Here is a 22,981-nt window from a genome sequence, read left to right as displayed (position 1 = left end):
CTGTGTTGCTGGTCTGATTTATTGCATATGGAATGATTTAACCTTGCACCCGGGGATACATACAAAGAAGCAGTGTGCTGCCCTACTGAAAGATATAGATAGAGAGATAGATAGATAGATAGATAGAGAGAGAGATAGGGGCAAATTCACTAAGATGCGAAGTTGAGCCAGGCGCAACTTCGCCGCACTTCGCCAGGCCTCCGCAAATTCACTAAAATCCGAAGTTGCGCACAGGGGTAGCGTAAGATTGCGAAGTTGCGCTAGCGTTGATTCGCTATATAAAGCGAAGTTACGCTAGCGAAGGCTAATTTGCATACGGCGCGAAATTCAAATTTCAATGGAGGAACACGTATCTGCACTGCAAATGCCTAGAAAACCTTCAAATCAGCAAATAAAAATTTTATTTTGCCCTACACATGTGCCCACTGTCTAGGTAAGTTGCCATGAGTCAGGAAATGTAGGGGGGAGGAAGGGGAGCCCCAAAAAATTTTCGATCTTTTTCAGCCTATCAGCCATCATGTAGAAAACACGCCAGCGTTTTTTTGGGACTTAAAAAAAAATTGACTTTTTTTTTTTAAAACAATCCCTATCTACTCTATTGCGCTTCGCCAGGTCTGAGGTGGCGAAGGAAGTCTAGCGTAAAAGGTAGCGTTCGCTACACTGCGTGCGTTAGTGAATTTGCGTAGCTTCGTCGCTAGCGAAGATTCGCCTGGCGTAAGGTTGTGAAGTAACACTAGCGAAACTACGCCAGCGTTCGTTAGTGAATTTGCGCAGTAGCAAAAATGCCAAACGCTAGCGTTCGGCGCTTTGCGCCTTAGTGAATTTGCCCCATAGAGAGATATATATAGAGAGAGAGAGAGAGATATTGCAAAAGGGTCCACACTCTGACTTTTCCTCTTTCTGGGTGCACAGTTAAGGTCAATTCATAAACAGTAATACATAGAAGAACCAGTACTTCCAGTTTTGTGATTAAATGTGTCTTTTTTATTTCACTCACTTCATGCTACATGCCCTGCATTTCATAAAACCACTATGAACTGAAATAAATATAAAAAAAAAAAAGAAACACGCAAAATATCTATATACATTTTAAATAGAATTATACCTTGGTTGTGCATGTGGCACGCAATGGTTCTACCAGCCTATCCAACCGCTGCAGAACCGCACTAGGACACAAAGTAGAAAGCCTCACCAACATTAGGAACGTAAGCATCTGTACAGAAAGTTTAAAAAAACAAAACATAACTTTATTTCATGTAAACCGATGTGAGAAGAAGAAAAAAATAAAAGACAATCTTAATATACCAAGTTGTATTTACTCTAGTTCAGGCATGTCCAAAGTCAGGCCTGGGGGTCAATTGCGCACAATTTTCAAATTTACACCGGCCCTCTGTCATGAAATTCATAATATTGTGGCCAGCCAGCACAGTGCAATCAGGAATCGAGTAATCATAGCAGTAATATTTGGGCACATTAGTGAAATGATCTGCCACTTGGTCTATACTGCTGCCTGTGTGCTGAAGGTGTTAGTAATAGACACGTACTGGCCGTGTACGCGTCTATCTACAGGAGTGAATGATCCAGATCGCAAGCTAGCTACCTCGGAATGGATGTCAGGCTGAATGGTCGCCCCCACACATTTTCACCTCACCAAAAAGTTTGGACACCCCTGCTCTAGTTACACTGCACATCTGCTTAAGGCTGGTCCATACTTCCTAAGCACACGACTAAAACTGAACCTAGGCTGTGCCTTGCAAATAGATTTATAGAACCATTTTAGAAAAACAACAAACAAAAAAAAACTAAAAAAAACTTTCCAAGACTCATGAAGTACAAATTTGTCAACAATGTTATGAATGTAATTAACTGCGTGTCCCTTGCTATTCTCTGCACCCAGTACTGGCTTTGACTCATGAAACAGTGAAGTCAACTCTTCTGCATTTAAGATGCCAAATCCCACAATTCCTTGAATGCTACTTTACAACACCATTAACTAGCTGGTTTCTGCTACATTGTTTCAATAGTTGGAACCAGCAGTGCAGACACAGACTTCAATAGCAATTACATTTACAAACAAAAAGTTAGAAAGTCTTTTAAGATGTCCACTGGCTGTCCTGTCTCATCCTAACTTTGCCAATGAACAAGAATTTTAAAATAATGTTGATGATTCAAGTATTCTACATACAACTCATTACACATGCAAAAATGGAGCACTCGTCACCTTAATGTCGTAGTGATCTTTCAAGCCATCTTCAACGTGATTTAGAAATTCAAAGATGTCCAGCCTGTCAAGGCAACTATCAAGAAGGGTATACATGCACTCAAAGGCTGCTTTTCGGATATCAAGGCCATCATCAACAGTGTGTTTAAAAGGACCCATTTCAACCTGAAATTTTAAAAAATATGTATGAATGTTACTTCCAGTACAACATAAAAAAAGAATAATAATAAGCAAACTTTACCAACCTCTCTTATTAGTTCTTTTCTAACTTTAGTTTCATTATACAAATGGGGAAGCACGGAATCGAGCAGATCCCTGATTAATGAAGGTTTGTTGTGAGCTGCAGAATTGAATGTCACAAGTGTAACCCGTCGAACATTTAAATCAGGATCTTCTAGGGTCTTCAGAAAATCACCTGTTTTAAAAGATTAGGGGGGAAATAAAACTATGATAAACATCTTTTTCTAAGACTTTAACATAGTAAAGTAGTTTAATAGTTACAATAAATAAGTGTGCCATGGCATCTACAGATTAAGGAACACTTAGAGGCCCATTTACTAACAATCGAATTTAGATTTTTTTTCCCCATAAATTTCTTTAAAAAAAAAAAGCTAAAAAATGTGATATTTATTATGTGTACAAATCTACGAAAACCACCAATACAAAACTTCACCTGATAAAAGTTATCAAGGTTCTATAGAAGTCAATTTTAAATCAATTCGAATTTTGAAGATTTTCAGACATTTTGTTTTCACTAGGAATTGTCTGAAAAGCTTGAATTTATAGAGGTATTTGTATTTTTTAGCACATCATTCAGTGTTAATTTCTGTTCGTACTTCTTTTATTCAGATCTTGACACTATGATTTTAGAGAAAGTGAGTTTAGTCGTGGTTTCAAGACACCACTAAAATCTGACCTTTGATATAATAGGCCTACACATAACAGATACATGAGAGGGTTTAGGCTAAAAAAAAAAAAAAAAAAAAGTTACCTAAAGTCGCCTAGAAAGCACACTAAGATTGCCTCCTCAGTTGAGCCATAAACATTATGAAAAGCAAAGGTATTTTTCTTCTTACCAATACAGTTCTTGAGCAGTGGATCAATAGGCTGCGGATGATCAGAAATCGTAAACTTCACAGCAGTTACTACAGAACTTCGAGCATAAGACGAACCTTAAAAAATAAAATGTATAAAATGAATTAATTTAGAAGGGTTTTTTTCCAAAATGGAACTATTGCGAAAATAAAAATGTAATCTAAGCTTCATCATACTGAAATAAGAATCTTTCTAAATATATATTGGTACCATTTCTGAAATAATCAAATCCATCTTCCCTCTCCCCGTCTCAGCAGTTACATTTATTCCCTTCCATGCAGTAGGTGATTTGATTAACAGTTACTTCTAATAAATGTTTTTGGAGTGGCTCCTTTTGCTTAGAACATGTATTAGAGCTCACTAGCTGTCACTCAGTTATTTGAGCTCAAATACATCTGCTAGAAATAGGAACCCTCCCCCTTCCAAAAAACATATATTAGATCTCTCAAGATTATGTTTAGAAAGTCTTTTTATTTTTTGCCATGTATGTTGCATTTTAGTTCACCTTTAGGGTAAGGCCACACGAGGAGATTCGGGGAGATTTTGTCGCCTGGCGACGAATTGCCTCGTCTTTTGAGCAACTTTCTCCCCGAACTGCCTCAGCGGTTTTCCCCATAGGCTACAATGAAAAGTCGTCTGCGCTAATGCACATGCAGCGATACGTTTTTTATAGTCGCCCGAAGTTGCCTCACTCTCCTTGTGTGGACTAGCCCTTAAATTAACTTTTATTATATTGTAGAATGGCTAATTCTAAGCAACTTTTCAACTGGCCTTCATTTTTGCTTTTATAGTTTAATTGCTGGGCTTTTTCTTCTGACTTTTCAACTTTTAAATGAGGGTCAATGGCCCCATCTAAAAACAAATGCTCTTTAGGGCTACAAATGTATTGTTATTGCTACTTTGTATCACCCATAGTTCTAGTCAGGCCCTCTCCTATTTATATTCTGGTCTGTTACGGTTGCTTGGGTAATTTGGACCCTAGTAACCAGATTGTGAAAATTGCAAACTGGAGAGCTGCTGAATACACAGCTAAATAACAAACAACCACAAAAAATAAAAACCAATTGAAAATCGTCTCAGAATACCACTGCCTGTACTATACCAAGTTAATTTAAAGGTGAACAGCCCCTTTAAGCATAAGCAGAATTGCAGCATATTCCTGGACCCAAATCAATGTGTTTATTGGAATTTTTGATTTTACTGAAGGAAAGCCATAGTGAGATTTGGCATAAAATCCAACTACCAACAGTAGTTACTATATTTCAAACAATGGAAAGGGCAATTTGGTTAAACGGATTCTATATAATTTTGAGGTAGGCAATGAAACCTGTTCCTTTTCAAACAGCTGATGAGTAACAGGCATTTCGTTAAAAAATGAAAAGGTTTAAATATTATGTACGATTACCCTGCTCTGGTAAAAATGTTGTGTTAGCTTCAGAAGCAATAATACCATTAACCATACCAATGGCATCAATAAGCTGCTCTGTAGCATTCCATGCTGATATACTGGGTCCTGTAAAGACCAGTTTGCACAGTAGATAACACAGCATGTCAACCCTATTGCCTGTGCCCATCATTAGTATTAATGAACGTTTTCAGTCCCTGCTGGTACAGTTTTCCACAGTATGGCCGCATTGCTATTGTTCTGATTGTTTGGGCAAACTGGCTGATAGGAACAGCAGGAAGTTAAGAGGAGCTGCGGCTCTTTTCACTTCTTCATCTGTCAGCGCACAATACACTGATAAATATGGTGTGTCGGAGAAATAACATTTTCCAGCATGTCTGATCCCTGAACTGAGCAGCCAGCAACACTAAAAATTAAAATATTGTATGTTTGCCCAACACCTACTTATAGGTATAGTTGTGTCAGCTTTAGTCCAATTTTATATAAAAAATAAATAAATAAAGGTTTTAATCCTGCAGGAGTGAGGAGATAGTATCTTATTTCCATGAGATCGATGTTAAATTAAATTTAAACTTTCATGATAGTTCCCCTTTAAGCAATAATATCAATGTATTCGCAACAATTTATACATTCTCAGATAAGTTAATGTGACCTGTACAGCCTCACTGCGACTTGAATAGCAGCCCCACAGCTACATAGTATCATATTTATGTAAACTATCTGTGAGGCAGTGCAAACAGAAATGGACTACAAGGATACAGCTGGCCATAGATGTTGAGATTTTTAAAAGATCAGATCCTGATCGTGAGACCACGATCTTCTCAGAACGATTGTACGAATTTACCATCAACTAAAAAGACCAATTTGGCAGGAAAACAAAGGGGAGCTGCCTGCTTGGCCCTGCAAACATAGATAGATTGCACTGGGACCGACAAAGATTTTTTGACCTGGCCGATCAATTTCCTGACAGATGTCGGCCGAAAAATCATAAGATGTACGATCGTTCGAATCCCACTAACCGCACGATAATTTCGAAGGATCGGTCGGGCTTCCCTAAAATCGGTCGTTCGGCAAGAAGAATCGTCGCGTCTATGGGGAGCTTTACAGTACATTATATTAAAAGGGTTGTTCACCTTTCAACATTTTTTTCATTTCAGTTGGTTTCAGATAGTTCACCAGAAATAAAAAACTTTTTCCAATTATTTTCTATTTGTGTCTGTTTTTCTAATACTGAAGTGTAATTTTTCACCTTCTAAAGCTGCTCTGGGAGGGGGGGGGGTCGCCGACTCTTTCACTTTTCTAAATTGATACATTTCCAGAGACAGGGACATAAAACTTTAAACTTAGATTTTGGAAATACGGCAAAAAAAAAAGAAAGGAAAATGATTTAAAAAAAGTGTATTTCTGAAGAAAAATCTGAAAACAACTCAACTGAAAATGTCTTTGGAAGGTTAACAACCCCTTAAAAGACATAACATAACCTTGCAGTTATGCACAGACACCCACTCTACTTCATTTGCTGAAAACATAACTAAAGTCTGCTAAGTACCTACCACAGCTTAGCAGATTTTTTAGGGGCAGATAGACCTCAGACTTTGGGGAAACCATACCAACCTAGTGAGCAGCCACATGACCATGAGATGACATCACAGGCAATATATATTGAAGGGCTGTACTCTATTTCAAAGTCACAGTGAGCCTAGGGTTAACGCACTATGAAGCCTGTGGTAGTTACAGTTACTGACAATGACCCTAAAAGAAAGTGGTCAAGCTGAATGCCTCCTATTGGTCTAAAACGGAAATATCTTGGAAGCACTAAAAATAGAAAATCAATGTAAATCACAAATGCACTCCGAGGAATACTCTAAACCCAAACTAGTAAATTATGTAAGCTTAGATACCATTTAAAGGATTATATCAAATAAATAATGTCTTACCTGCAGCTAAATATCCTTTTAGTCGTGGCAGAAGTGTCTCAGGGTCAATCAGAGTGAGCTTCCCCAAGCATTCAGCAACAACATTCCGGGTTCCTTCTTCTGCGCATTCAGAGTGTTTCAAAAGTAAAGCCCAAATGTTCTCAACATAGGGTTTTAAACCTACTACTGATGCAGAGCTTATGATTTCCTTAAGAGAATGAAGCAGGAGATATTGTCTCTTGGGTTGGCTAGTTATCTCTTGTAGGACAAATGGCAAATACTCAGGTAGGTTGCCTACACTGATGCTGCCAAGTGCATAGGAAGCCGCTGATTTCACTTCTTCACTAGGAGAGGAAAAGGCTTCCAAAATCACAGACTTAAGTTCAAGCTGTCCACTTAGATCAATGTGATGTCCAACTTCACCAAGAGAAAGCAAAGCTAGTAGACGGATAGAATCCGTAGATCTTGAGTTTTTTACATCCTGAATAAACTGTCCAACAACAGCTGGCCCCTCTTTAGGACATGCTCGAGTAAGTGCAGCTACACATTTGGCAATAGAGTAATAGGACTGCTTGTGTGTAAGTGCCGAGCTCTGTGCATAAACGGGGCCTGTTAACATACGAAGCAGGTCCATGTAACCTAAAGTTGCTGTTCCAGTAACCACCAGAGCTTGAAAGAACTCTAGCATTGCACTGAGTGCTCCTCCTTGTAATAATGGTGACCTCACTAGCCCAATAAGTTCTTTCAGAATAGATCCACTAATCTTGGATAGAGAGGATGGATATACTTTAGCTAAAGTTGTAAGGAAGCTAATGGCCATCTGGGAGACATGCATATCACTTTCACTAATAAGAGGTGGAAGCTCATCTAGCACTGCATCAATCATTGCCACATTCAGGCTGTCACTATAGTTTTTTATTAAGATATCTAATGCGGATAGTGTCCCCAGTTTTAAAGCTCTCTGGTTCTTCCTGAGAAAAGAAGCAAGAATGGGTACCCCTTCTCCCAGTATTGGCCTTAGATCTATTTTCAATGGAGACCCAGCTATCAGACTTAGAGCTTTCACAGTGGTCAACCGTGTGATCTCATTTTTTAGCCTTTCTAGGAAAATCTGAAGGGTACTAGGTAGGTCACTCCCTAAATTATCACCTAGACTACAAATGATTTGGCCCATGCAGGAAATTGCACGTTCTTTTACTTCTTGATCAATGTCGGCTGCTTTGAGTCTCTTAATCGTACATGTAAATAGATCCTTTATGTATGGGGCAGCATCAAAGGAAGATGGCTGGTCCAATGGTCGAATGACTTTTACAAGTTGTTGCATTACTAACAGGGCTTCAGATGTTATTTTATAGAAAGGATCGCTGACACAGATGACCACTGGTGAAACCAATGCCTGCACATGTGGGTGGAAGACTTGTGGAGAATGGTTGCAAAGGATAACATAAAGACATGATAGAGCATCTATCTTTAGGTTAGAAGAACTAGACTTGTCATTTAATGAAAAGATGATACCTAGGGAAAAAAAAATGAGAAATAAAAAAATTATATATGGAAAATACTTAAGTTTGCTGTGGTATTTAGAAGTATTCTGCGTTATGATAGGTTTCACTTACCTGGTACTAAAACAGGAATGTGTTGTGTCAGAGCTCCAGGCAAAACATATACCAGTTCTGTAAGCATATTAAAACAACATTGGCGAGTCTTTATGCTCTTCTCCTTCATTTGTTTATGTAGCGCCTTCACAATATTTGGAACCTGAGAAAATATAATAATAATTAATTGTAAAATGAAAGGACTATGGGCATAACTGATGGCAAACAATCAAATTTTTGCTTTCACTGCTTTACTTGCAGCTGGCTAAATAAAGTTAATCACTAATCAGTTGTTGGCTAGGTAAAAATTTGCAGTGTTCATAAATAAACCCTACTAAGAGCTGACTGGCCTTGGGAATGATCTGTTAATGTGTTTGACCAATAAATATTAGTCATGCATTATATTTATATAATCCTGCATCTCACCACTATGTTCCTGCGAAACATCATGCAAGAAGTGTAGCTTTTAGGATTACTTTGGGTCCCCAACTACCTGTTTGAGGGTGGGTAGCTGCTAGTTCTGACAAGCCTTTCATCTCTTTTTCTCTAGAAATAAACTTGCTTGTTAAATATGGGAACATAAAATCTGCTCAGAAAATTAGGAGAATGAAAAAATACTTTTGCATAAATACATATTAAAGTGTCAGAAGATGCCCTGTGTGTCCCAGCTCAATTCAACAAATCTTGAGATTTGTGACACGAGATGTTTTTCTCTGAATTACTATTTTCTCTATAACAAATGTCAGGAAGCAAATTTCAAAATGTTTTGGCCATAGGAAACTATGAAAACAAGCTAAGCTATTGTAACATTAGTCAATGACAAGGGTTTTTTTTCTGAGCATCACTCATATCCATTTGGTTTATTGCAGATATGAAGGAGAAACGGTTTTGTTTAGGGAGCAATGGATGGTCACTTCCAAGTTGCATCCTTGCAAACGTACTGTATATGATATGTTTTGCAGGATGGTGTTGCCAAGCACATGACTATTAATCACACAGCAAAAAACACAATGTGATTATCCAGGGCAGCAATTAAGATATTCCTCTAAGCAAACCTCCCAGACTCTCCCAAACTCCCCATCCCTATTAAAACGAAGTGAAAAACACAGCAAAACCATGATTATTCACCATAGCTGCAAATGAACCGGCAATACAGTTCATTTTTGCTCTTCTAAAGAACTTTAATTGCAACACCTTAAAGTAAACTGTATTTAGGATCATTTGAATAAATGTGGTGCAAAATTGCAATGACTTAAAAAGCAGAAATTGCTTGTCAAGTGCAGTCACAAGAGTAATGAAGTGACTTAGTAACTATATTTAAATTACCACATTTTCACCTGACCGCAATTAGGGAAACTAACCCAGAGAGCACAACAATGATTTGTGTCTAGGAAAAGAGCAGTGATACCAGGAACTGCTTCTAGCCTCAGCCTCAGAAAATTGTATGCCAAAATGAACAGAATTAAGTACAAAGTGGTCACTTTGTTGCCTAAAATATATTTGGAGACAGCATAACCATCACCATTTCCTGAAAAGCAGTTTTTAATTGTGTCCACACTTTCAGGATTTGAGTTACACCATTACCTATAGAATAGTGATGTGCACGTTAAGGCACCCAACCCAAACCCGGCCCACACCGTCCCCGCTATTTTTAGACCCACGCCCGCCCCGCAGTGACACAAAAGGGGCAGGGCGAAGCGCAGGTTTATAGATTCAGGGAACAGAAGCCAGCGGTGTGAGGCGAGCGGAAGTGGCCCGAAGATTTTTTGCGGTAGCTGCGGTTAACCAGGGGTTTTGGACCGGCCCACTAGGAATCTACATGTTTCATAGCACAAAAAAATGTTATGCAGAAACTACAAGTCACACTAACCTGGCTCTGCAACATTGTCAAAGGAGTTTCCCCTTGTTCCATTGCATCAGGATCACAAAGCCAACTTTGCACAGGACGCGTCTGTTTCAGAAGTGATAGATATGCATGAAACACATCTGCTTTTACATTCTCTTCACGCTCTTTGAACCTAGAAATTAGTGCAGGAGATACTGTCTTGTAGAACTCAGCAAGCATTTCATGGCGAGTGCTGACAACAGCATCCAAGCACTTAGCAGCAGCACGTCTCACTTTCCAGCTCATATCGTCATCGTCACTATACTCATCATCACTACCTATTTAAAAAAATATATTAATTAATAATTAATTATAATAAGTGAAATACAGGAAGGCCATCTGCCATAGACTTATTTTATTCAAATATTTCAAAAGGATTTCCATTTTCTCTAATAATAATAACCCTTTTGGGTTTAGTTAAGGTTTACATTATTTTTAGCAGACTTATTGACGTATTGAGACTCAAATTACAGAAAGATACCTTATACAGAAAGCCCCAGGTCCCAAGCATTCTGGATAACAGGTCCCACACCTGTAATAGGTTTGATGAAACCAACAGATTTCAGGCACTTATCAAAGCACTTGATCAAGAGAGAAATTCTAGGTACTCACATTTTTTTTTTTTATTAATCTATTTCTGTAATGTAGCATAGAACAGCAACACAATATTATCACATCATTGTGACAGGTAGCTGCAGATAAGGCCTTGGGTTTTAATGATGTTAATTAGTGGAAAATGAAAGACGCAACAAAGATCATCAGTACAGTGCTTTATAATGTGCATTGCTCACAAATAGATTGTTACCCCTAGTTGAGTTAACATTCCTATATCAGCCCATTGTGTCAGATTTGGAGAGTGATTCTCTAACTTTGCGACTTTCAACAGTGGAATTGCATTATTAATCTGTAGTCAGGGCATGATTTATTGTATTAATGGTTGCTAGCCTTTTTTTTTTTTTTTTAATATTCTTTTTTATCATAAAAAATTATAGATTATCCAATATTTTAATTTGGCATGGTTCACGGATATTAAGCTTTCAAGTACTGCCAGGAGGTTGGGTAAAACTACATGCATGAGTTTTATCAGATTTTGTGGGGCAGATTTTATCTGATCATGCCATGCAACACCAAGAGATTTGCAGAATCCTACAAAATCTGATCTCCCTATAGCTCGAATGTAAAGTCGGATCAGATAAGGGTGGTGGCACTACTATGGGCGACTAATGTCTCAAAATGCCTTCCCACCGGCAAGAATGTGAATTCCAGATGGGATGGCATACATGTTGCGACTTTGGTTTTCCAAAGCCGCCCGAAGTTTCTTTGTGAGGCACACAACATGCAATGTTTGCATCAGAAAGAACTTTCATTTGAAGCAGCGTAGGTGGTTCTTCACAGTGAGGTCAGTGAGGTTGTGGAATGCACTGCCGGGTGATGTTGTGATGGCTGATTCAGTTAATGCCTTTAAGAGTGGCTTGGATGATTTCTTGGACAGACAGAATATCAAAGGCTATTGTGATACTAAGCTCTATAGTTAGTATAGATATGGGTATATAGAATTTATGTGAAAGTAGGGATGGATGTATGTATGGATGCTGGGTTTTCATTTGGAGGGGTTGAACTTAATGGACCTTGTCTTTTTTCAACCCAATTTAACTAACAATTTAATGTAACTATGTGTTGTGTCAGATGGAAAGTTTTCTGTATAGTTTACCCATCATCATACTGCATGTCGTGTGTGTTGTGTCTTTCCGACACCACCCGACAAACTTTCCCATGGAGTTTAGACCGTAAGCAATTCAATCACTAATTTAGTTGCAACTAGCTCAGTCACGTTCATCTAAAAGAATGACAAACGGGGCAATCTGTCAGCCGTGCCAAAGTGCTTTCAGCGCAGGCCACAAAATGTCCAAAGATACCTATTCACTGATGTCAGTGTGGTATCAGCAAAATGTTGTTCTGCCACCGATTCACACCAACACCATTGAAAAGGATCGTCTGAAGTTTTTTCGCCCCCACACTGCAGATTGAATGCAGATGGCAAAAGGGAAACAAAATTGCTGCTTACTCCCTACATCTGTGGGAGATAAATAAAAGTTGTGGGAAGGTTTGCATTGTACTGTATTAGCCTTCCTCTCTTAGAAATAAAAAAAATACTTATTTAACATGAATTACATTAGAATTAAACAAAAGCGTATTTGAGCATATATAAAGGCTTTTTATTTTGACAATCAGCTCTCAGCTGGCACACAGAGCGTTTTATCACCCACGCATTTCCTTGCTCACGTACCGCCACATATGCAAATAAGATTAGTCAGATGGGGTCTAAACAGTTACAAGGTCGGCCTATGGAGTGGTACTTGCAGATGTTTTATAACCTGGCCCACAAGAAAGATGTGCAGGTGAGAATGCCCCATGTACCATTATCCTAAATTGGAACTGATAAGTCTTGTTTCATGCTATTCATGAGTTATAAACATTCATTTATTCACCTTTACTCAAATATCTGGAATTATTGGTAATTACCTTGAAAAAAGGAAAAAAATATAGCATTACAGAAAAAAGTGCACAGGAAAATTAGCAATACTTGTCCATATCACAGTAAGGACACCAGAATATCTTACATTTTCTGATGACAAAATCTAGGGGAAACGTTATAATGATGCAAGTATATTGTACAAACTAATTTCCCTACTTCCTAGGGCAACTAGTTTTGGGAAAAATAGAGTGCTGAAAAGCCTTCCTTCACGTGAGGCACACTATCCTTGCAAAAAAAAAAATGTGTGTGTGTGTGGGTTTCAAACACTGCCCTTTATAATGCTTAGATTTAGCTTTTCACGTTTAAGTCTTTTAGAAGAAATAGACTACCTTGATCATCATCATCTGCACCGTCGGCATCCATAGCATTTTCATCTTCGTCTTCATCATCATAATTGTAATTGGGATCATATGTTAAGTATTTTAGACAGATGTTTATAATGGTAGATACATGAGGATAAACTTCTTTAGGGCACCTGAAACACAATGGTTAGCCAATTTTAGTATTTAAAAAAGAAGATCCAATGAAATTTGCTATTGCACTGGTTAGGTTCTTTGTTAAAGCTAAAGTAGCAGAACAAGTAAAATGTGTATGCCTGCATGTTACCAGCCTTAATGAATTTTGATGTAAAAATATATTCAGATGTAAAACCCAACTGCACCATGTTTTTATAGAATAAGAACAAACATTTGTGCATACATACTAGAATACACGGATGCCTGACCTACAATGAAATCTTTATAAAATGAAGACGCAAATGTCGCTTGATATTGAAACATTTAGTGCAATCATACCTTCTGACAAATGATTCAAATGCTTGAATGCAGTACTCTCTCAATTCATCGTCATCTATATTACAAAATTTCACTACAAGTGGAATGATCTTCTCTAAATATTCACCTAAAACAAATGTTCCAACATGTAGTTTAGAATATTTATTTTGACGTAATAATAAACCAAAAAAGTAAAATAATTTATCTTACCTATTCTGTGGCCAGCTTGCCTACTAATGGCAGCAATGCACTGTATATATGTCCTAGTGGTAGACATGGAATCATTTTTAGATAGTTCGGTCAACAGATGTTCAATGAGATCAATGAACACTATGTTGCCGCAACTCATTACGAGATGGCCAAGAGCAATGATGGTTCTTTTTCTTACAGCAAGTCTTGGACTTGTTAGCTGTGGAAGTAAACAGCTCAAAATTGAAGGATGGAAATTCACCAGTAGTCCACCTTGTCTGTAAAGAGAGCATTTAATAGTATTATTATTATGAATAAATTTGTTATCTACAGTATTATCCTACATTTAACCCAAAACAGGTTTAGGTGTTAACAAAAACTGAATGTTTTAATGATTGCTATTAAGCAGCTGCTATGTTTCACTTTGAGAATAATAATGCACACATTTGCTAAGTTTGTGATAATGTATATAAACGGTACTTGCTTTTTACCTGCTAAGCATATCAGCCATAATATCCAATGCTTCTAACTGAACAGACACATCCTCCTGCTTTGCAATAGCACTTGTAAGTCGTCCTGTAATTTTTTTGCAAACATTTGCAGCTAGAGCAGATCCTTTAAAGAAAAGGGGAAAATTAAGCAAATATTAGAGTCCTTTTACCAATATAATGCTTTAATTCATACCAGAAGGGAGATTGACCGTAACAGGGCAAAATGAATGCTATTCATGGGATTTTTCTGTGTGTGTGGGATATAGCATCATGCAGCATTTTGCCTAAAATGTTTAACTTTTAATCATTTGGGTGCCACCACATCTTGTGCAAGGTAGGGTTGTCTGGAAAATGAAGTTTATTTCACATGAAGAGACTCTTTGTGGCAAAGTACAGAGGTAGTGTGGATAACCTTTATCACAGCCCTTAGAGCAGTGGTCCCCAACAGTGGAGCGGAGTCTCGTAGGAGGCTTTGATAATTGCAGCCTAAATGCCAGGTAGGGTAAGATTTGGGGAGAACATCGATTTGCTTTCTTAGGCGCAGCTTGAAGGTCAGCTAGATTAGTGTTTGGGATGGAAATTTATTTGTGGTTCTAGACATTCTTGGAAAATGACTAAATGACTGAAATATTTATATTTTGCTATATCTGTAACTTATATAGGCAGAGGCCCTGACCAAAGTATGAACTGAAAGTCCAACAGTCATTGCCTCAGATGGAGTAATATATGAGAATGAAAATATTCAAATATTACACAGATGCTGTTTGGTTTTATTGGTTCTTACCACTAGATGCTGGTGGAAGTTCTCCAATTACTGTCTTAAGCCCAATACTAGATATATCACGTAGTTGTTCCTTGTCCGAAAGCATGTTGGTACAAAGAGTGTCTACAATGGTCTCCACTTGATATTCTTTAACTTTGCTTACCAGTGGACCAAGACTTGTAAAAACAAATACAAATATTTGTAATGTTAATAATGAATCTAGACACTTTAAGGAGAAAATGTTTCCACATAAAAGAAGCAGAATCATAATATTCTTTATACGCATTAAGCAAAACTATACCCCCCAAAATGAATACTTAGGAACAGTTTGGTGTAAAAAATAAAAACTGGGTAAATACATAGGCTGTGCAAAAAATGTTTCTAATATAGTTAGTTAGCCAAAAATCTATAAAGGCTGGAGTGACTGGATGTCTAACATAACACTACTTCCTGCTTTGCAGCTCTCTTGGTTTCTACCGATTGGTTAACAGTCAGTAACCAATCAGTGACTTGAGGGGGGGCACATGGGTCATAACTTTTTGCCTTTGAATCTGAGCTGAATGCCGAGGATCAATTGCAAACTCACTGAACAGTTATGTCCATGTGCCTGTTCTGGCTATTATGTTATCCACTCACTCCAGCCTTTATACATTATATTTTTGGCTAACTAACTATATTGAAAACATGTTTTATTTTACACAGTCTATTTACCCAGTTTTTATTTTAACACTGAACGGTTCCTTTAAGCAACAGCTAGTTTATATCAAATGAAGTGGCATATTAAAGAGTGTTACCAAACTGGAATATAAATTTAAGTAAATATTGCCCATTTTGTGCTGCCTCGGAGATCACCTGCCCAGAAATACTGCAGCTCTAACTGTAACAGGAAGAAGTGTGGAAGCAAAAGTCTGTTAATTGGCTCATGTGACCTAACAAGTATAGTTTGTTTGTGTGCACCATGAATCCTAGGATGCCAAGGGGCAGCCCGTATATTTTTAAAATGTTGATTTTCTATTTACGATTAACCAATGGCACATACTACTAAAAAGCATATTATGAAAATGTTTTTTTTTTTTAAATGAAGCAGGGTTTTACACATGAGCTGTTTTATGAAATATATTTTATGAAATATATTTTTATAGAGACCTACATTGTTCTACATTGTTGACCACAGTCAAGAATATATTATCGAAACCAATCACTACATTAGTACTAGGTCCACAAATTAATATTTTCTATTTTTGCATAAATAAAGGGGGTTTATCGGAATTTCACCTGTAGAACAATACGTTTATATTCCTGCTGCAGTCTTGCTAAAGGGGAATGAAAACAACCCTTACCCCTTTTGAACTTTTGGCACAATTGCACAGTCAGCTATCGCCCCTTCCAAATCACAAACCAGGTTCCCAGTATCTGCCAATTTACATGTTGGGCAAACTCAATGGCATAATATTCTGTGCCCAGGTTCCCCAGAGGTTATCCTTGGTTCCGATGCCCATGTCTCTGGTTAACGATCATGAGAAAGCGTCTTGGCACCGGAGGCTGACAACTAGTGATGTGTTCTCGACCTGCACCCGACCCTAACCTGGCTGAGTAGTACCCATAAGCGAACCGACCTGCGCTTCTGTGTTCTTTTATATACCCGCCCCCATCTCTTATGTCACGGAGGGGCGGAGAGCGTCTATAAATTGATGCAATCAGCAACAGAAGTGGGGTACTATTCAGTCGTGGGCGGGGAGGGCGGCAAGGGCAGTAGCCCACACAAGCCGGCCCGCACATAACTACTGCCAACCCTGAACACTTGTTCAACAGGTACTGGGAGACTGATTGATGCTGGAAAATTTTATATCAAATACCGGAGAATACTGCAGGGTCTACCCTGCCATATTTTTCTGGCAAAAAGACAACAAAAATACAATGTATATGCTACATAGGTTAAATCAATAAAAATGAGCTACCGCTTTTAACAATATATTAAAAACTGTAGTTAATATGGTAGAACAAGCAGATCATGCCTTTTACATGCAAGGCCCACCTGGGTTAAATATTTTGAAAATTCAGCATGTCTGGAACCATGATCTTTTTATTTAGAATATTAAGATCTACTGAATGCAGTGGACAGGGTAGGGCTTTATTCAGCCAGCCTATAAAATACACATATTCTTATATGTATATAACTGGTGTGCCAATACAAATAAACAATTAACATTTTTTTGCCCTATTTAACTAGTTTTTCTGAATATTGAAAGCAACACTAAATATTTGAAACCTACTCATGCCAATATATAGACTATATTGGTTAACAGGAAACATTTTTTCTTACAGCCTAAAAGAAACTCACCATTTCACAGCTAGATTTTGAACTTCGCCATTCTTATCTTCTAACAGCTTCAATATCATCTTCACTACTTTCCTTTCACTGTCATCATCCAGCTTTATGGAGTCCTTTTGAAGCTCTGTCATCAAGTCATTAGTTGCCATGAATCTACAAGAAGAGTCAAATTAATTACTGAAGTGAAAAAAAAAACCTTAAGGGAATAAAAAAAAAAAAAACTTATGCAGAACAAGATGATGTCCCTCACTGACAAATTTCACCTGCTCTGACTGGTATTCCAGCATGGTTCAGCAACATGCAACACTCTACTGACAAACGCCACAGTTGAGTTGAAGAGTTTTGCCAGAGACAATTCTCAGTAGTTTATGGCAGGGTATTGTCTGGTGTTTAGTAGCCACGACAAAAAAATAGCACTGTGTGTCACTGCCAATTTGGTCAAGACAGGGAGAAGGAACAGCGGATATTTTTCCATGCATGGATATAGGCAGAGCAACCTTTATTCTTGAGGTTTTAAGGTTAAAATCCCAGTTGAAATATAACAGATACAAGATAAAGAATAATACACAACATAATGATTATTTTAACCTCTTCATTCGGTTCAAATATATCATTTTTCTGCCTTCATTAAGAGATTTTAAGATAAACACATGTTGTTTACGCCCAATCCATAAAGTAAAATGTTATTATTAAAAGCGAGTTATCAATGCAACCAGCAAAGTAACAATTTCTGAATACTCGCCAGGTTTGTGTGGGTATACTCCAGCTTTCCTGGTCACTTAACAAATACCATATAGTAACTGGTGGTGCAACCTCAATTAGAAGAAAAAGAGATAATGGGTGGTGCTCACTGCAGGGGTCATCTGTAAGATCCCCAAACATACAAGAAGAAATAGAACATTCAAAATATAGGTATAGGACCTGTTATCAAGAATGTTTGGGACCTGGGTTTTTCTGGATAAGGGATTGTCCCGTAACTTGCATCAGTATACTTTAAGGGTAAGGACACACTGGACGATTTGTTGGCAACGTTTTAAAAAAGTAAATCGCGGCGACAAGACGATCGTCTTTTTTGAACAGACGATTCACAGCGACTATTGGCACAGAGCGATTTGTATCCCATTACTCTGTGCGGTACGTGCTCCACCCAAACCGGAAACGGTTTGTGCTTCCCGATGTAACCTGGCGTCTTTACGTTCTTGCGTCATTGCATTCGCATTGTAATTTGAATACAATTGCTGCTTATCTGTATGTGTGTGCGTGTCTAGGAGATTTCAGTGCTTTTCTAAGTACATGCTATTTCTGATAAATCGCTCGGAAAAGGGTCTCAGTGCGTTTTGGAGCTACAGGCGATTCACAAACGCGCTGTGGGCACAGGAGCTGGCGTCTCATTTGTTTTTGTTCAGAGACAAAACGAGCGATATGTCGCCGCGATTTGCTTTTTAAAAACGTTGGCGACAAATCGTCCAGTGTGTCCTAACCCTAAGTCTACAAAAAACAAATTGAAACAGTAAATAAACCCAACAGGGTTGTTTTGCCTCCAATAAGGATTATTTCTTAGCTGGGATAAAGTACAATGTACTGTTTTATTATTACAGAAATAAAAGCAAATCATTTTTAAAATTTTGAATTATTTGATTAAATATATGGAATGCAGCTATTGTGTAATTCGGGGCTTTCTGGATAATTGGTTTCCAGATAACAGATCCCATACCTGCATACATATAGCAATTTAGAAAAATAAATAACCCAATGCGTTTTGACCCCCTAAAATAGTGGAGGTCTTCATCAAGTGCATTGTTTATGCCTCTGACAAAGACCCATCCACTATATGTAAAATATTTTACTATACAGGTATTGGACCTGTTATCCAGTATGTTGGGGTTTTCCAGATAAAGGATCTTTCAGTAATTTGGATCTTCATAACTTAAATTTACCAGAAAATCATGTAAACATTAAATAAACCCAGATAGTTTTGCTGCCAATAAGAATTAATTATATCTTAGTTGGGAACAAGTACAAGGTCCTGTTTTATTATTATTATAGAGAAAAAGGAAATTTTGAAAAAATTTGGATTATTTGGATAAAATGGAGTCTATGGGAGACAGCCTTTCCGTAATTCGGAGCTTTCTGGATAACGTGTTTCTGGATAACGCATCCCATACCTGTATTTATATTTTGAGTGCCCTGCTTCTTCCTATATCTTACAAAATACAGTGGGTGGGAGCAAGTTTAGTGAGTTGTAAACTCAGCCAGGGCAGGGCCAGAAATAAAATGAGTAACAGTTAGTCTTTGCCCACTAGGTTGGGACTATAGTAAGGATAACAAGGCAAGCAGCATCTACAATGACAGTGCTGCTATAAAAAGTACACAGGTCCTTATTTTGCGAGTACAGCTCAATTCAATCTTAGTGACCACAGTCACTCTGGGGTGTGAACTGCACGTCTCAGTATTAGTCTGAGTACCCAAGTGTAGTAGTTGGAGATTTGTAGAAGCTCTATGAAGTACAGGAGTTGTGAGTAGTAGAGAGAGTCAAATAGGCGATTGCTTGTGTCATGGAGTACTTGTACCGACACAGGAACTTTGCACTGCAGACACTTTCAGCAAGAGCACTAGTTGTTTTCTATTATGAGCACGTATTAAAAAAGCGCCAACACATTTAACAGCGGTGTTCAATAATTGGGTGCATAGAGTTTACTTTATAATATTTTAATATTACATTATAATAATCAAAAACTGCTGTATAGAAATTAGTGTGTTCTAAGAAAAAAAAAAAAAAACAACAAATAAAATTATTATTTTGGATGAAACTGCACAGTTCACACTATGTACATATAGAATGTTGTGACGCTGTGAACAGATTTACAGGACTATAGCAGGCATTGCATTGTAAATAGCCATGGGTGAATTAAATACATTCCTGCTATAACTACTTATGAACGCAGTGCTGTCCAGCAGGTATAGTATTCTATTCCCAAAACAAAATAGATTTCTAGAACACCCTGGCAGTTATTGGGGGGGGGGGGGTACTACTTCTTATTGCTAAATGTAAGCCTTGTGATTCCAGAGTTAGACACAAGGTTTTAAGGATTATTTTAGTCACATAATTTAGTCCCTACAGAAAAATATCTTTAGGCCCCTCATTATTGATACTCTGCAAAGGTTTATTTTTATACAAGTACGTGTAAACGGCATGAATTAGTACACACCGGATCAGCCATGCGGATGGGCACCCACCATTATAGCTCTATTGTTATAACCCTGAGAATTCAGCAATACATGCTGCAAATCAGTCCAGGTTCACTGTATGTGATTTATACATAAAATGTATTGAATGCACGTAGATCGGGTTGCCACCTATTTTGGAAAAAAAATACCGGCTTTCCTATATATTTATCTTTTTTTCCTATTTATAGCATTGAGATAAACCATTATTTGTACCTGTCAGGCCGGTGAAATACCAGTCAGGTGGCAACCCTACATGTAGAATGTCAGACAACAGTATTGGGAGTCCCAGAATATATGATTTGGGACAAACAGCAAATACAGATGTGTGGGGGCATCACTGCCCACAACCACAAAACCTATACTAGAGCATTAAGGGGAAAGAAATAAGCAGTGCACAGTAGCAACATTCAAAACATTTATAAATGAGGTAACCAAGACTAAATTTTGAATAAACAACCAGGCCTCCCAGGTAGCATAAAATGCAGGAAGTGCGAGTAATCGTGGAAAGGCTGGAATGCTGTTGGTTGCCTGTTTGTGCTGCAAGGCTTCATTGGTGGTGAGGCAGACATGTACATTCACACAGGCAGGGAGAGCTGTTTAATGTGAGCAGCCTGGCACCACTATAGAGCAGTATGTGTGCAGGGAAGGCCTATGCATGCAGCCGGCCTGGGAGACAAATCCTGACAGCTAGGCCGCACCCTCTGGAGGAGCCATTTCTCCCCGCCACTCAGCCATGGCCTGCCCCCAAGCTCACAGCACTAAGCGCCGGGCCCTACTGCTCACCTGAAGTCCTTGTCACTGGATGTCATCTTCTCCAGCAGATTGGAGATATGGTACGAGGCGCTCGCCATGATGGCTACTGCTGTTTCCGTAGCCTCGATGTAAAAGAGCCTTTGCTTCGGGACCACGAGTTTCAGCAGTCCAGCTCGCGCCCGTGTCCTTTCAGGCGCTCGGGAGGCCTACGGTGCGCGCACTCGCTCGGGACCCGATTTGGAGGCCGCGCTAAACAGCCTGTTTCACATACAGCCTCGTCTGTGAGGCGGAGCATAGGACAAGAGGCAGGATGGCAGCCAGCCTCCCGCGAGCCCAACAAGTCAAAGTTTACGGCGTATACTCGAAAGCAGTCGGCGTGGGGCCGTTTCTGTGGTTCCGATTGGATAAGCAGGCTGTCACTTACACATTCGCTCCACAGTGTCATGGAAGTCCTGAGATGACTGACTCGCCGCTGATGCAGGTGATTGGCGCGAGCTACAGCCAATCAGCTTTGCAACTGAGACGTTCTTTGCTGTCAGTGGTCTGTTTCAAAGGCCTGACACGTTGAGACTTTCATATTGAACTCTATAGTTATTGCTTCTCAGAGTAAATGGCCTCTTTTTTTAGTTATAAGATAGGCTATTGACGGAAAGTGCTGTAATATTCATAAACACGCAACCATCTACCCATCAGCCTTTATTTATATAGTGCTGACATATCCTGAGGCACTTTGCACAGATTGTAATTAATCCACGCCAGTTAGGCTGTGAGCTAAGGTGTTTACAGTGGTTGATAAGAGTTATATTTAGGGTTACCAAATGGCAAAATTAAATATTTCAGTCATAAAACCATATGATTTTGTTAATACACAATCTGATCAATTCACAGTGGGTAAATATGTGTTTTGTTTGCAAATCTTTGCCGGTTTCAATGAGATTTCTGAAAATCCACTTAAAACGTCCACTTTTCATTGATTCTTGTATATTTCCTAAAGTACTGAGCTGTGAATGCTTGGGGTCTACTGAACAGTTAAATTACGGTCAACAGTATTGAAAACTAAAAAAAAATACATAGATGTATTGAAATAAAAAAAAAGTACTGTGTCAACATGCTGTTTCCTCTATATGAATCCTATACACTCATATGTGAGTGATTCCCTAAAATAGCTTCATACTTAAATGTTCTTTTCATTATTAAAGCAAGTTCTGCCTGTAATCTAAAATAATGTTACTTGATACAAATTACAGTCCAATTAAAGGGATTAGGTAAAGCCGATACCAGTGGCGTAACTAGTTGTTACTGGGCCCCATAGCAAATTCAATTTAGGGCCCCAAAATATTTATAAGTTGGCCTATTTTACCAAGATATATTAAAATTGCTAATTAATTAGGGTCTCACTGGGCCCCCTACACTCCTGGGCCCCCCTGCAACCGCAGGGTCTGCTTCCTCTATAGTTACGCCCCTGGCCGATACCGTGTCTGCTACAAACGGGGGAATCCAAAACTTTATTCCATGGTGCTCACAACACTTCACAGTGATCAAACCACGTTTCGGGACCACATGGTCACTTCTCAAAACCTAAGGAGTCTTCCTCTGCAAATCAGCATAGGACAAACAGAAAACCATCTTTCAGGGCCTTATTTATCAAAGCCGAATTTTTCTGATTATTTAAATGAAAAAAGTCTAAACTAGAATCCACGATTGGACCATATTTATGATTATTATTATTAGTAGTAGTAGTAGTAAATCACAATTTAATTGGATCGCAGATTTTTTCTAAATTTTTCCCAAAATGCTAG

The 22,981-nt window shown here is 38.4% G+C and overlaps 1 protein-coding gene across 1 annotated transcript in view; it reads right to left on the bottom strand.

The window, feature by feature from the left end:
- The window catches only part of cand1.L (cullin-associated and neddylation-dissociated 1 L homeolog), a 22,921-nt gene extending 1,621 nt beyond the window's left edge, over positions 1-21,300 (bottom strand). The window contains 14 exon segments of the mRNA NM_001091904.1: positions 1,106-1,213; positions 2,222-2,386; positions 2,467-2,636; positions 3,298-3,393; positions 6,659-8,152; positions 8,254-8,395; positions 10,103-10,395; positions 12,983-13,128; positions 13,448-13,553; positions 13,637-13,893; positions 14,107-14,230; positions 14,891-15,045; positions 17,211-17,354; positions 21,213-21,300. Of these exon segments, the coding sequence (NP_001085373.1) occupies positions 1,106-1,213; positions 2,222-2,386; positions 2,467-2,636; positions 3,298-3,393; positions 6,659-8,152; positions 8,254-8,395; positions 10,103-10,395; positions 12,983-13,128; positions 13,448-13,553; positions 13,637-13,893; positions 14,107-14,230; positions 14,891-15,045; positions 17,211-17,354; positions 21,213-21,280 (3,468 nt within the window). The 5' untranslated portion in view covers positions 21,281-21,300.
- Positions 21,301-22,981: the final 1,681 nt, after the last annotated feature.

The sequence above is a fragment of the Xenopus laevis genome, chromosome 3L (genome assembly GCF_017654675.1).
Source record: "Xenopus laevis strain J_2021 chromosome 3L, Xenopus_laevis_v10.1, whole genome shotgun sequence".
Taxonomy (NCBI): domain Eukaryota; kingdom Metazoa; phylum Chordata; class Amphibia; order Anura; family Pipidae; genus Xenopus; species Xenopus laevis.
This window is presented reverse-complemented; position numbering and strand designations above follow the sequence as displayed.